This window comes from Mastigoproctus giganteus, chromosome 14 (assembly GCF_048544385.1).
Source record: "Mastigoproctus giganteus isolate SK-2022 chromosome 14, ASM4854438v1, whole genome shotgun sequence".
NCBI lineage: Eukaryota > Metazoa > Arthropoda > Arachnida > Uropygi > Thelyphonidae > Mastigoproctus > Mastigoproctus giganteus.
This window is the reverse complement of record NC_143588.1, coordinates 72,140,400-72,153,136: the sequence shown is the minus strand read 5'-3', so window position 1 is coordinate 72,153,136 and position 12,737 is coordinate 72,140,400. Positions and strand designations below refer to the sequence as shown.

At 34.7% G+C, this 12,737-nt stretch overlaps 1 protein-coding gene across 1 annotated transcript in view; it reads left to right on the top strand.

Moving 5' to 3' along the window:
* The window catches only part of LOC150075235 (trypsin eta-like), an 81,619-nt gene extending 74,379 nt beyond the window's left edge, over positions 1-7,240 (top strand). Inside the window, exons 7-11 of the mRNA XM_090388407.1 lie at positions 344-444; positions 3,507-3,582; positions 3,795-3,984; positions 5,851-5,996; positions 7,067-7,240. Coding sequence (XP_090244533.1) covers positions 344-444; positions 3,507-3,582; positions 3,795-3,984; positions 5,851-5,996; positions 7,067-7,240 — 687 coding nt within the window. The remainder of the gene's footprint in view (positions 1-343; positions 445-3,506; positions 3,583-3,794; positions 3,985-5,850; positions 5,997-7,066) is intronic.
* Positions 7,241-12,737: the final 5,497 nt, after the last annotated feature.

Here is a 12,737-nt window from a genome sequence, read left to right as displayed (position 1 = left end):
TTTTAAGAAAGAAACATTATGTCCCAGATCTTATAACACGTGACTCTTGGTTGTTTTCTTAAATGGAGACGAAAGGGCAGAATTTCTGGATCAAACGTAGAGGCGAACGACGCAAAATATAGTGCACAGGAAGCGTTTGAGAAATGCGAGGCTGGATGGGATAAGTGCATTAAGGCAAGTAGAGAAACTTTGAGGGTGGGAACCACTAAAGTGATTGAACAGATACTGGCTTCCACACACTAAATTTACTCTCGGTTATTCTGGGATAAGATGAAGTTTATTCGAACTTCCCGTGTGTATTTGTAAACACTCTGGAATAACTAAACTCGTTGTTTTCTTTTAGGGTTCTCTTCAACGTAACTGGTTTGGGAGATTTCAACACACCTGTGGTGCAGCTATAATTAATGAAAACTGGGTTGCTACCGCTGCTCACTGCGTACTCAGGTAACTCTATTTCCTTTCTATTAACAGTATAGGTTTGTAGTAAATAATTCTTCATGGATAGTGTTAAGTTTTAAAGTATAAATAAAACCACATCAAGCAATCTCTTCATCATTTGTTCCGTGTTTGGATAATCAGCGTTTTGCTGATTACCGTTAATAAATACACCAAAACATGAAAGTTAATTTGAAGTAGTTTATATTCAGAACGAAAAATAGCCAAGTGGCCCTGATGTATAAAAGGTTATTACAAGTTCTACTTTATTCTATATTATTTATATTGGAAGCTACAATTTATGATGTTACAAACAGATTGTCAGATTTAAAGGGGGGGGGCGCAAAGAGAGCATTATTATTCATTTGGGAACTAACAATATTAAACGAACAAGACCTGACCATTTGTAGAATAAATAAACGACCATGCTGCGAGTTAGGTTAGAATGTGTGTGTCTGTAAGTCTGTAGACACCCTTATATCGAGCATGGTTCACCACTGTCAGGTTTGTTTAGCGGTTGGAGGGGATCATACGCTATGCTGATGTCATGTGACCATATTTTCGAACATCCTGTATCAACTTCTGTAATGTGACCTTTTGGTAATTCTTATACAATCCCTATAAATGTACTTTATGCCCATCCGAAGTTACTCGCTGTCCCCTCAGGGCTTAAAATACAGGAACCATTGGCAATTGGTGATTACGCAGTCGTCTGTTGGAAGATGAAGAAAGATGTTGCAGAAGTTAAAGGTAAAGGCGCAGATTTTAATTTCAGAAGAGGGAACTTTGACAGTTGAAGTCGCTATGTGGCATCTATTAGTTGGGAAGATTGCAGAGTGAGGGCGAATACAATTGAATTATGGAATATCTTTAAAGTGTATTCGCCCTCACTCTGCAATCTGTCCAATTAATGGATGCCACAGAAGCCATGAACGCCTACATACCATTAAGAAAATATTGCAGGAGGAGGATGCCGAAATGTGGAGTTGGCTAGACAAATAGAGCAGATAAAGATAGCATGGGACAGTTACAGAGCGATGAAAAGTACTGAAGCCTACAAAAGGTACAAGCTGATCTGTAAATGTACCACAGATAATGTCAGAGAACCCAAGAATGAGTGTGAGAAAACATGTGATTAAGTAATGATTAAGCGCTGGCTACGAAAGCAAAGAACGAGGACAAAGAATTTTTTATATTTTTTTCATATACAAGGAAGAAAAAAACGAATTAGATCGTACCATAACGTCTTACACTGATAATGTTGCGATGAATTGAGCAGGTACTTTGTATCTGTCTTTACTGAATATCTTTAATACTGAGAAGAGGCTGTGTGAGTGAGACTGAGCCATATGAAATTACTGTTTTCGAAATTACAGATCACTGTTTATTAGAAAAGCTTTCGAGTATAAAGGCAAGTAAGGCTCCTGGATTTGATGGCATATAATTTTGAGGGAGGCCACCAGGGAGTGTATTGAACCATTAAAGATAATTATGAGAACATCTTTGAACTCGAGAGAGATTCCTTCGGATTGGAAAAGTGCCAACTAAGAGCGAAGTTGGTAACTACAGACCGGTTAGTCTGACTTTAGTGGCAGGGAAAATGTTAGAGGCAATAATTAAGAATGTAATCTACAGACATTTAGATAAACATGGCATTCGGAATAACACACACAATATGTTTTTTAAAAGGAAAATCATGTTTAACTCACTTTATAGATTATTTTGACACAATTACTCATGAGCTGGATGTAGAGAACAATTTCGACATAGTTTATTTGGATTTCAACAAGCCATTTGACTCAGTCCTTCATGAGAGGTTACTGTATAAGCTGGAACATTGGGATTATTGTAAAAATTCTAAGATGGATTGCTGAATGGCTGCAGGGCAGAAGGTAGAGGGTTGTGGTTAAAGGATATTCTTCAGATTGGTGTAAATTCAAAAGTGGGGTTCCCAAGGATCGGTTCTTGGACTACCGTTGTTTCTGATTTTCATAAACGACATCGACGATGGAATAGATGGCTTGATGTCAAAATTTGCAGATGACGAAAAGATTGGAAGAGTAGATAATGATCAGTACCAAGCAGCGCTCCTTCAGGATTACTTGAATAGGCTGCAAGAATATTCCGAAAAGTGAACTATGTTTTAAAGCAGCAAAATTCAAGGTCTTACACTTGGTTTAAATCAACCTTAAAATAAATTATATGCTTTGTCGGGTTGAATTAAAAATAATAGAGGAATAAAGTGATCTGGGAGTTATAATACAGGCAGGTATGACGTTTTCTGAGCAGTGTAAACAGGCAGCTAGGAAAACCCATAGTATTCTATCGATGATTTTTAAAACATTATCCTGTGTAGATAAGGCGATTATAGTCCCACTGTATAACGCAATTGTAAGACCTCATTTGGAATACTGTGGTCAAGTATGGAGACCTCAGACTAAAAAAATACATTGAGCTTCTTGACAGGGTCCAGAGACAAGCAACTCGCATGGTAAGATCAGCAAAAGGGCAACCAAACGAAGAAAGACTGCGATTATGTGGGCTACAGAGCTTGGAAACCTTAGAGGGAATCTGATTGAGGTTTATAAGACTCTGAGAGGGATTAGTAAAATGAATGAAGGCAGAATTTTCAATGTTATATAGAATTCCAGAACTCGGGGGAATAAATTCAAATTAGAGGGGAAGAGGTTTAGACCAAGTAGGAAGTTTTCTTTTAAATATATGCAAAGGTCAACTAGATAGTTACCTATGTGAGGGGGGAAGCAAATAACTTGTATTTTCTTACCTACTCGTTTTTTCTTCTTTTTTTTCTTTGTGTCCAGAGCAGCAAAAGCCTGTGGCTTCCATGAACTATATGGCTATCACTATTTACATCCGCAGTATTGATAGTTATGCTCAGCACGCGCTAACGACATTTTATGTTTTGTTTTATTATTTCAAATATTTATTTAAAATATTATATTTCAAATAAATTATGAATCTGAATAATTATGAATTAATTACTTAAAATGATACTGAAATTAAGTTAATTAGTTGCCTTTATAAGTTGTTTCTTTTTTCTTCACAAATAGAGGAACAGCGAAGAACTATCAGGTAGTGCTGGGCAGCAATGATTTGTCCACTGGCTTGTTATCCACTGCTTACAGGGTATTATTATTATTATTTATTTAATAAATAAATAAATTACATTGGCCCCTACACAGCATTCATATGTTAGGAGGCCAATTAAGGTTATACAACTGCATTTTTGTACTTAAAATATAGACTTTGTAAACATACGTTACTAAAAGAAACACAATTTCTCTTTCCCTCTCGTGCTTGATCCGTGAAAGGTTAAATTGATTATCCCCTGTCCTTAGGTGAAGACTGTGATACGCCATCCCAGATTTAATGCGGCTACTATACAAAATGACATCGCTCTTTTACAAGTTGAAAATCCCATCTCAATAGAAGAGTCCGAAGGAAGTATCAATAGTGTATGCCTTCCTTTTAAAGGAGCTTCACACAGTGGGTATGCTACGGTAACAGGATGGGGTACCACATCAGAAGGTAGGTGAAATCCTTGTATTGCATGTGCTTGAATTTAAATAAATTTCTGTTTATACTCTGGGACGGCCACATAGGGTCAGAGGAGTTAACAAAATAGACAGAATATAAAAGTATACACCACCGATATTTATCAGTCAAGCGGAAGTGAACCACTGTCAGCACATGAACGTTCCCTTGTTGTAGTATTTTAGGCGCATCAGCAACTTAGACCATATTTCGCCGCATATAATGCGCCTGTAAACTGTGCGTGTTCTCTGGTTGATTTGCTATTTGCTGAACGAAAAACCCGAGTTTCCGGGAGAAAAAATATTTTTATGGGCCTTTGTGAAAAAGGCCCATAAAAATTCTTCGCGTCACTGACGGGTTTCATCGGGTCTTTTCCGCTCAGTGTGAGCAGGACGGTGATTATACTAACTGTGTTACCCACGTGGGGATGATCTCTTCCTGAACTGGAGAAGTGCTAAAGTCTTCCTAATCCATAAGGGAAGTGCGAAAAAAGTGAAGGGTAACTAAAGAACAGCTAGCTTGATTCCAGTGGTGGGTACGACCATGGAGTCTGTACGTTACAGAACCATTCCGATAAGATAGACATCCTTAAGGGATCGCAGCATGGGTTCGGAAAAGGGAAAGTCTTGGACCAATCTAGTTAATCATTATGACAAAGTCATAAAACAGTTGGATGCAAGGACCAGCTTTAACATTATTTACCTTAACTTCAGTGAAGTTTTTGGCACCTCAAGTGTATAAAATTATTTTATACACTTGAGCAAACTGAGGTTACAATTAAGATCCTTTGTTGGATCAAAAACTGGCTAAAAATAGGAGATAGAGAGTAGTCATTAATTGAGATCCCTAAGAAGGGATGTCAATTAATGATATTGGACCAATGTAACAAGTGGATTCCGCCAGGATAAGTTGGGACCGCTTCTATATCTCATCTTCCTTGATGACATTCATGAATGTGTGTAGCGAAGGTATCAAAAATTGCCGTTTTTTGACAGATACAGAAAAAGTCTGCTTCCGTGCATCATGTACCACTAATACTAATATTAACTCAAACGCGTATACCTTCGCATTTATTTACTTATTTACCAAAATCCAGTACATAAAAGAGGAATTCCTCCTAACGTAAATGATAAATTATTAAAAATTAATTCGAGTCTTCTGGAATTCTGACAAAAAGATATTTTGGAAAAGCAATGGCCTTCTCAAGAATTCAAAAACCTCTAATTACGCCAACGATAAATTGCGGAGGTAAAGATTCATATTCACCTAGAACCGCTAGGGAGTCTAGTATGGGACTAGATGCTGATTACTAGCTAAGGAGACACATTTCTGCTATCGATGAACACACCTCTGGCTGGTTGCCTTTGAAACAATGACTCTGTCTCAGAAAAAACTTCGTCATAATCATGAAAATGCTTGCCACGCAACAAGGATTCAGGAGTAGAAACAGGAATAAAACTGAAGAAGAAAAAAACCATTAAACCTCCTCACGAGACCGACTTGTTCGACTATGGAGTTTAAAAAGCACAACAAACATGTTTATGCTGAGATGGAATTCAAAATCTAGCCTTTTTATACAGCTTGGAGGAATAGGGATTATAACCATTATTCAAGCCATGAAGCTGCCGCTGCTCTACACTTTCATATGTTTCTATTCTTCTAAACAGCCTTTCTAAATCATTTAATCGATTACTAAAATCCAATAATGCAAACATTAAGTTATACTGTACCTTAAGCATGCATAGACTTACACTTAGCGTCTAAGGTTAGACATATAATATTAAAGATAGTTTAGGAATTCTTATGTCCTCAAGTGCTAGTTTGATTTTCATCTTCGACAATTTATGGTACTGTTAACAGGTGGCTATATATCGAAGACGTTACAAGCAGTCGATGTCCCTATTATTACAGATGAAGAATGCAGAAAAAAATATCAAGGTTTTAAAAATATCTACGATAGTATGATCTGTGCTGGCTATGAAGAAGGAGGTAAAGATTCCTGCCAGGTAATTAATTATTTCATTTTTTTTAAACTTCTTTGGGAAAAAAAAAATTCTTGCATTCGGGAAGATACAAATAATGATGCCTATTGCAATGAAATTATCGATTTATGTCAATTTATGTTATTTGTAGTATAAATGTTATTTGTACGTTATTGATATATTATTTATATTTATATGAATGTTATTTGTAATATGAATAAATTGTTTATTCGGTTAATTATTCTTAAAATTATTTATTAGTTATTTAAAAATTCTTTATTTAAATTTAAATACCACTTCATTTTAATAAAATATATTTAAATATTAACTCGAAAAATATTCTGTTGGTTTATAATAAATCGGATATTTATTCACATTTATATAATTAATATTAGGATTAAATACACAATATAATATATAATTAATATTGATATGGAATATTTGTGTAGAAATAAAATGTAATTATTTAAATAAGAGTACTTCTGACATTGTCACCTTCCCCGAAACGTTCATTTATGCTTTCATTTTTTTGTCTAATCTTTTATTAAAAGCTAATAAAATAGCTGTTCTTGGTTCACGTGGTAAAATTATCATAAAATTATATTGCCTGCCTGATGTCCTAAGTTAGTTTTGTTTTCATGTTTCTGCTGAAAACACCGTATAAAATAATTTATTTTTCTTAGATATATAACCAATTATATAAAAAATTCTTCAATTTTCACATTCTCTCAAAACTGATTCTCTTGAATCTTTAAATTATAGCAATTTCCAAAGTGCGCCAAAAGATATGCTGAAGTAACCATCTGAAGTTATATCTAAAAATTCTCTTTCTCACTTTTCTTCTTTTCATACTCCTTTCTTCTATTCTTCGATCATCCGTTACGTATTTAGCCTCCCATGTTACTTCAAATCTTACTGGTTGCTCACAATGAGTGCATTTTGGTATTATTCCCTCCATTCTGTGTGGTATGTGAAGAAATAAAGAGAGGTCTTATGCATCAGGCTATGAGGAGTCAGAATATCTGTAAGTGCCTGTGTTATTTTTTTAAAAAAAAAGCCATATTTCTAATATTTATTAAATTATAAATTCTTAGGGCGATTCTGGTGGACCTATGGTTCAACGTAAAAATGGAAGAGGAGTACTAATTGGTATTGTTTCGTGGGGTAAAGGATGCGCCCGGCCACAGAATCCTGGAGTTTATACTGAAGTTTCCTATTTCATCGACTGGATCACAGATACAATAACGTCGAATACCAAAATATTATAAACCAGTGGTTGTAATCATTTACTTGTGGTGGTGGCGCCATCTCTTATTACAGTCAATTACTAAGTAATATTATAAAATTGTCTAATTTAATACAGTATCTGGTTGTCAACAGAAAAACTGCATATTTTTGCTATAGAAACCGAGTATTTATTACACACATTTCTAAATTAATGTTACTTGTTTTAATTTAAAACTCTGCTTATGCTAATGTGCCTTGTGAAGCCTATTTCAATTTTTACGGATTACGGATCTCTAGAAGTGGAGTTTACCATATCTCTTTCTGTTGTTTTAATATAATATGAATATTTTGAAAAAAAAAATCTATATATAGATAGACATATGGTTATAAATTTGGGTTATAATATCGTTTGTCTATTACATGTATATTATGTAACAGAGAAATCGTAAAGCGACAAAAAGTACAAATTGAAATAAGTTTCGAAGAAACTATTTTACAGTTAACCCAACACTTTGGAACAGTTACATAATAAAAGAGTTTCCGGAAAAGTTACTAACGCATACTTGTGAATACAAATAAGTTGGAAATTTTATTAGTTCAGCTCCTGAAAACGTGACAAAGCACAACTCTCAACGAATGCTTTTGTATGTCACCTTTAGCAGGTGAGTAATACGAGCTTCGGGACACAAAATGATCGTTAAATGGTGTTGAGTGAGAGCTTTGTGAAAATGCATTAGAGGAACGCTTCTTTGTAGTATTAATGGCCACCCACAGCAGCTATATTTGATCAGCCTTTCAGTCCATGTTTGAGCTACATTTCACGGAACTGAAGGCTGTTCAAATATGGTATCTGTCAAAGCCTTTATTCAGTGTCCATTCACTACTGTCTAGTTATAAGAATGTGATTACTTTTCGAGGAATATTTGTCCATCGTTTAGTATAAAAAAAATCATCTGACCTTTCATATAAACGCTCACCTTCCTAAAGAATTTCCTGACCTTTCTATATATAAAAGCTCGCAGGGTTTCCTATATCCAGATTATTTACTGTTCCACGATGAATAAATTAACGTTTATAGTTTTTAGCATTATTTTATTTTTCGCTCTGGTGAGAATGGTGGAACCCCAACAAAATGGTAAGTTTTCGACTATGCTGAACTATCTAAAGATTTTTTAAATGTCATTCTTGCTTTTAGAAAAACTATTCCTCAAAATTCCGAAACTAAAACAATTTTTTTTATAATTCGTTTGCTTTGCCATTTGCATATACCAGTACTTACATGTAATAAAAAGGTTTTGTTTTGTTTTTTTTTTATTTTGAGCACTTTCGTGTTTTGAAAAATTCTCTAATTTTATACTCCACTTTGTGCGTTGGTTATACCGTTTCTATCGGAATTACAAACGTCTGGATAATCTCGAATACAGAAGCTAAAAACGCGAAAATAATTTATTAACTTATTATTTCCCTTAAGAAAACAGGAGATGATAACAGGCGTAAATTGGAACAAAACTGGTAGTTATATTCGATCAATACGAAACTAGAAAAACGATTTTGAAGAAAACTGAAAACAAGTTTCTGCTTTTTCTGCACTTAGAGATTTACAGGTCAAGACAACGCATTCGAAAACCCGTATCGTTTCTCTATCTTCCAATAGCTGGCAATAACTGGCTAAAATGTCGTAAGGACAGCAGGTTCCTCATTCATTATGCAAGGACAGACTCCTCTTTTAGAAGACAAGTATTCTCGCTGCATGCAGTGAGGAAATTCTATTCTCTAAGTTTGCTACTTGTTTGCTGCCTGCAGTGTAACTAGCAATAAGGCCGAATCTTATTTTCAGTTTTATCTAAACATTTTATTCTGAGTATGATTCCAATAAAATTAAGAGATTTTACTTTGATTTATAAAAAAAAAAAAAACTGTAACATTCGCGAGCACGTCACTGTGCGCTCGAACCTTATTAAAAATATTGCAAATATTGAATTAAATATGTCTGTGATAACGCTGTTAAAGTATTTTTCTCCTAAAATGGTTAAATCGGTATTTTTACTGATTTTGTAGTCCTTACATGTTTGCAGCGGATATAATAAATTAATCCGTGTTATTAAACTGCAGATTACAGTAACATAGGATTTTAATTTTTCAAAACCGAGTGATAAGTTTCGTATTTTTATACATATATATGAAATAAATTTATAATTCCCGAATAATATGAATAAGAAGTTGGTTGTAATTTCTAGGAAGCAGTTTTATCAGAGACTACTATCTTAATGAGTAAAATCCTGAAAAAGTCTAGATTCGAGTTACAATTTCAAAAACCGTTTCGACAAATCCAAGTACAAAATCCTTAATACCATTGGATAGGCTAGCAGGGTTAAAAAAAAAAAAAAACGAACCGATATGAATCAAGATTTATTTATTTTATTTTAACATACGAGCCAATATTTTTGCTTTTCGACTTTATTCGTGTATTGTGTATTTGATTGGAATTAGCTTTAAAGGCTTTAAAGAACTCAAACCATTTTTAGTATGTTTTTATAGTTTAGGTCCATTCCTTGGAATGGAATCGACCAAGACTTAATAATCTGGTGAATCAATCGTGCCATTATATAGATTCTCATTTGTAATTTACTATGGTATTTTACGTTGAAATCTTATAGTTATTACCCTTTATTGTCCTTTATTTTGATATTATTTTTATCATTATTATTTGAATATAAATATACACTATAGTTTTAAAAAATCAGCTATATGTTATGGCTGTATTTTGTAAGATCTGAAAATCTTACAAAAATAAAATATTTTTTTTGACTTCTGAAGTTAGTTTTCCTTTTTGGATTCTTGCCGTTGGGAGAAATGTTAATAGCGTCAGTTTCAATAAACAAGAATTATCCAGTAAGGATTGTAAAACTTAAAAGGTAGGAAGAACGAAAAACAGGAAAATTAGCTTTGCATCCGTCAAAACAGAAAACTGACGGAGAATACTATGACAAACCCAGCAGGGGGTCCGGCGCTGCAAAAACAACTTAAGTTTTATGAGGGGTCACGCACCGGAAACGCATACGGCAAAACGCACACTAGTTTCTAAAAATAGATGCTATAGTAGCTAGTGTCACAATTTGTGGTTTTTCTGAAGTGCTATAGAGACAAGCTGTGATGACACAGGAGGAGGTGTTTTGATGCATTCGGCCTACATGAAAGAGCTCAACGGATGTTAACAGGTAGGAAATAAAAAAGGAGAGGGGTATTGTGAATCACGTGCCACTAGGCTGGCTGACCCGCCAACAAATGAAAGGATAAAAATGAATATAGGAAAGAGGTGATTGGAAGAAACCCACTGTGGGGAGGCGTGGAAAATTCAGGAGTAAGAGATTGTTTTTGGTCGGGTGAGTGGGAGGAGAAGTGCGGAGGGCAGGAAGAAGAGAGTGGGTCAGTGTCAGTGAGTTGGGCAGCAAGATGAGAGTGGGTGAGTGTCAGTGAGTTGGGCAGCAAGATGAGAGTGGGTGAGTGTCAGTGAGTTGGGCAGTAAGAGGAGAGTGGGTCAGTGTCAGTGAGTTGGGCAGTAAGATGAGAGGGGTTCAGTGTCAGTGAGTGGGGCAGTAAGATGAGAGTTGGAGAAGAAAAGAAAGGAATGAGTTTTTTTAGATAGAGTAGCCGGTGGAGAAAAGTGGCTAAGTTTAATGTGTAGTCAGTATGAGGGGTAGATAAGCTTTAAGTGAACAGTTAAGTCAGTGATCTAATAAGTAGTGAGAGAAGCAGTCGAGTAAGTGGAAAATGAAGTTGAGGTGCAGAAGTCGGTCAGACAGTCAGTCAAAAGTAGACTGAGTTTTGAAGTGAGAGATGAACACGTGCCATAGAAAAGAGGGAAAATTTTTCAAGATCCTTAAAGTAGATGAGAAGGAGTCAACTCCATTATGAAGGAACGAGATTGCCTGATATTCTGAGAGCAAGTACGCTGGAGCTGATGAAATCCGAAGCCGGACAAAAAGAGTACAGCCATTCTGATCAGATGAAATTAATGCGTCCATAAAGAAATACAAAGGTACCCAGGAAGGAATCCAGCATCTTATGTCGAACGCCCCCAGTGATTGTGAGATGCGACCCAGATAGAAAGGATCCCCTACTCGCTTAGAGAAGGATGTACCGTGAAGTCTGCCAAGTTATGTCAGTAAGTGATTAGTTTGTTTAAGTACTCTCACCATCACATCGATTATAGACACTTGATAACCAATTTATCAGAACTTTTGATTGAACACATATGTATAAGTAGTACTATATTATAATGAATAAGTTAGTGAATGTTATGAACTGAAGGACATTACCCAGGGCAAGTCAATATATATAGATAAATTTTGGAAGGGAATAGATATAAAATTTTTGAAGTGATTGATACTTGTTAATATTTGGTTAAATAAGTGAATGACTAAGTATGAATTTTGAAAGGGGATAGACGGATGTCAGTAACCCCCGAATGTGCAAGTAGTTAATTGTAGAAATTTGATAGTATTGATTACCTAGATTAGAGAAGGTTGTAGGCTATAATCTGTTAGAAACCAGAGTAATGATTTATACTGAAATTAAGAGTATCGGAGCTTTATCAATTTGGAGTAGGAATTGTTTTGTAATGAAAGGAGAATGTTAATAGATTCTTTTGAAAGTTAATTGAACTCAGGAGTAAGGAAGTAGAAACATTTTGTTAGTTTAAAAGAGGAGATAGTTGTTTATGATTTATGTAAAGGAAATAGCCCTCCTTGAGTTTGCTCAATAGGCAAATTACTTTGCTCATTTACATTCTGTTATAAGAAGATGAAATTAAATCTATTTGGTCATGAGTTTAATAAATTTCTTTTGTTTGATGTATCTATGTAAAAGTGTCCAATAAACTGTATTTTTATTATACAACATTTGTGTGTCTCTTTGTTATTCTGAGAAAAAGCCTATCCAAAGGGAATTAAACTCATCAAGGAGATTTTCCCCTAGAACTTGGAAATTTTCTGTGAAGTAAAATAGTCAGATTGCGCAAGTGGGGAGTTATTATAAAGGGGAGTTGTTAAAAGGGGAAATAAGAATAATATATAAAATAGCATTTTCAAAAATCCCCCCCCCCCCACAATTGGCGAAAGCAAGCCAGGATATAATTCCCAAACGGAAGGCAGTGTACCAGAATAGCAAAGAAATAAGTTAAGCCCAGTTGCTGAAACTGAGAAAAAATTCAGCTGGCGAGCCAGAATACATATCATATCGATTTAGAATTGTTGTTTAATATAAAATTGATTATTGGTTGAAAAATATTAAGGTAAATAATGGTGGAGATAAAAAGTTAAGTATTGAGTTTGATTATTTATGTGGTATTGGATTGATCATCAGATAAATTTGCTAAGATAAGAAATTTATAGATTTAAAGTGTTAAACATTGAAACACGTTTAATTATGTATTAGTGAATTGATCACAGATTGAACTTGGATTGAGTAGATAAAGGTGAATATAAAGAAAGGAATATTGAAGCATTAGGAGTAATTAAGTGTATAGGAATTCATTAT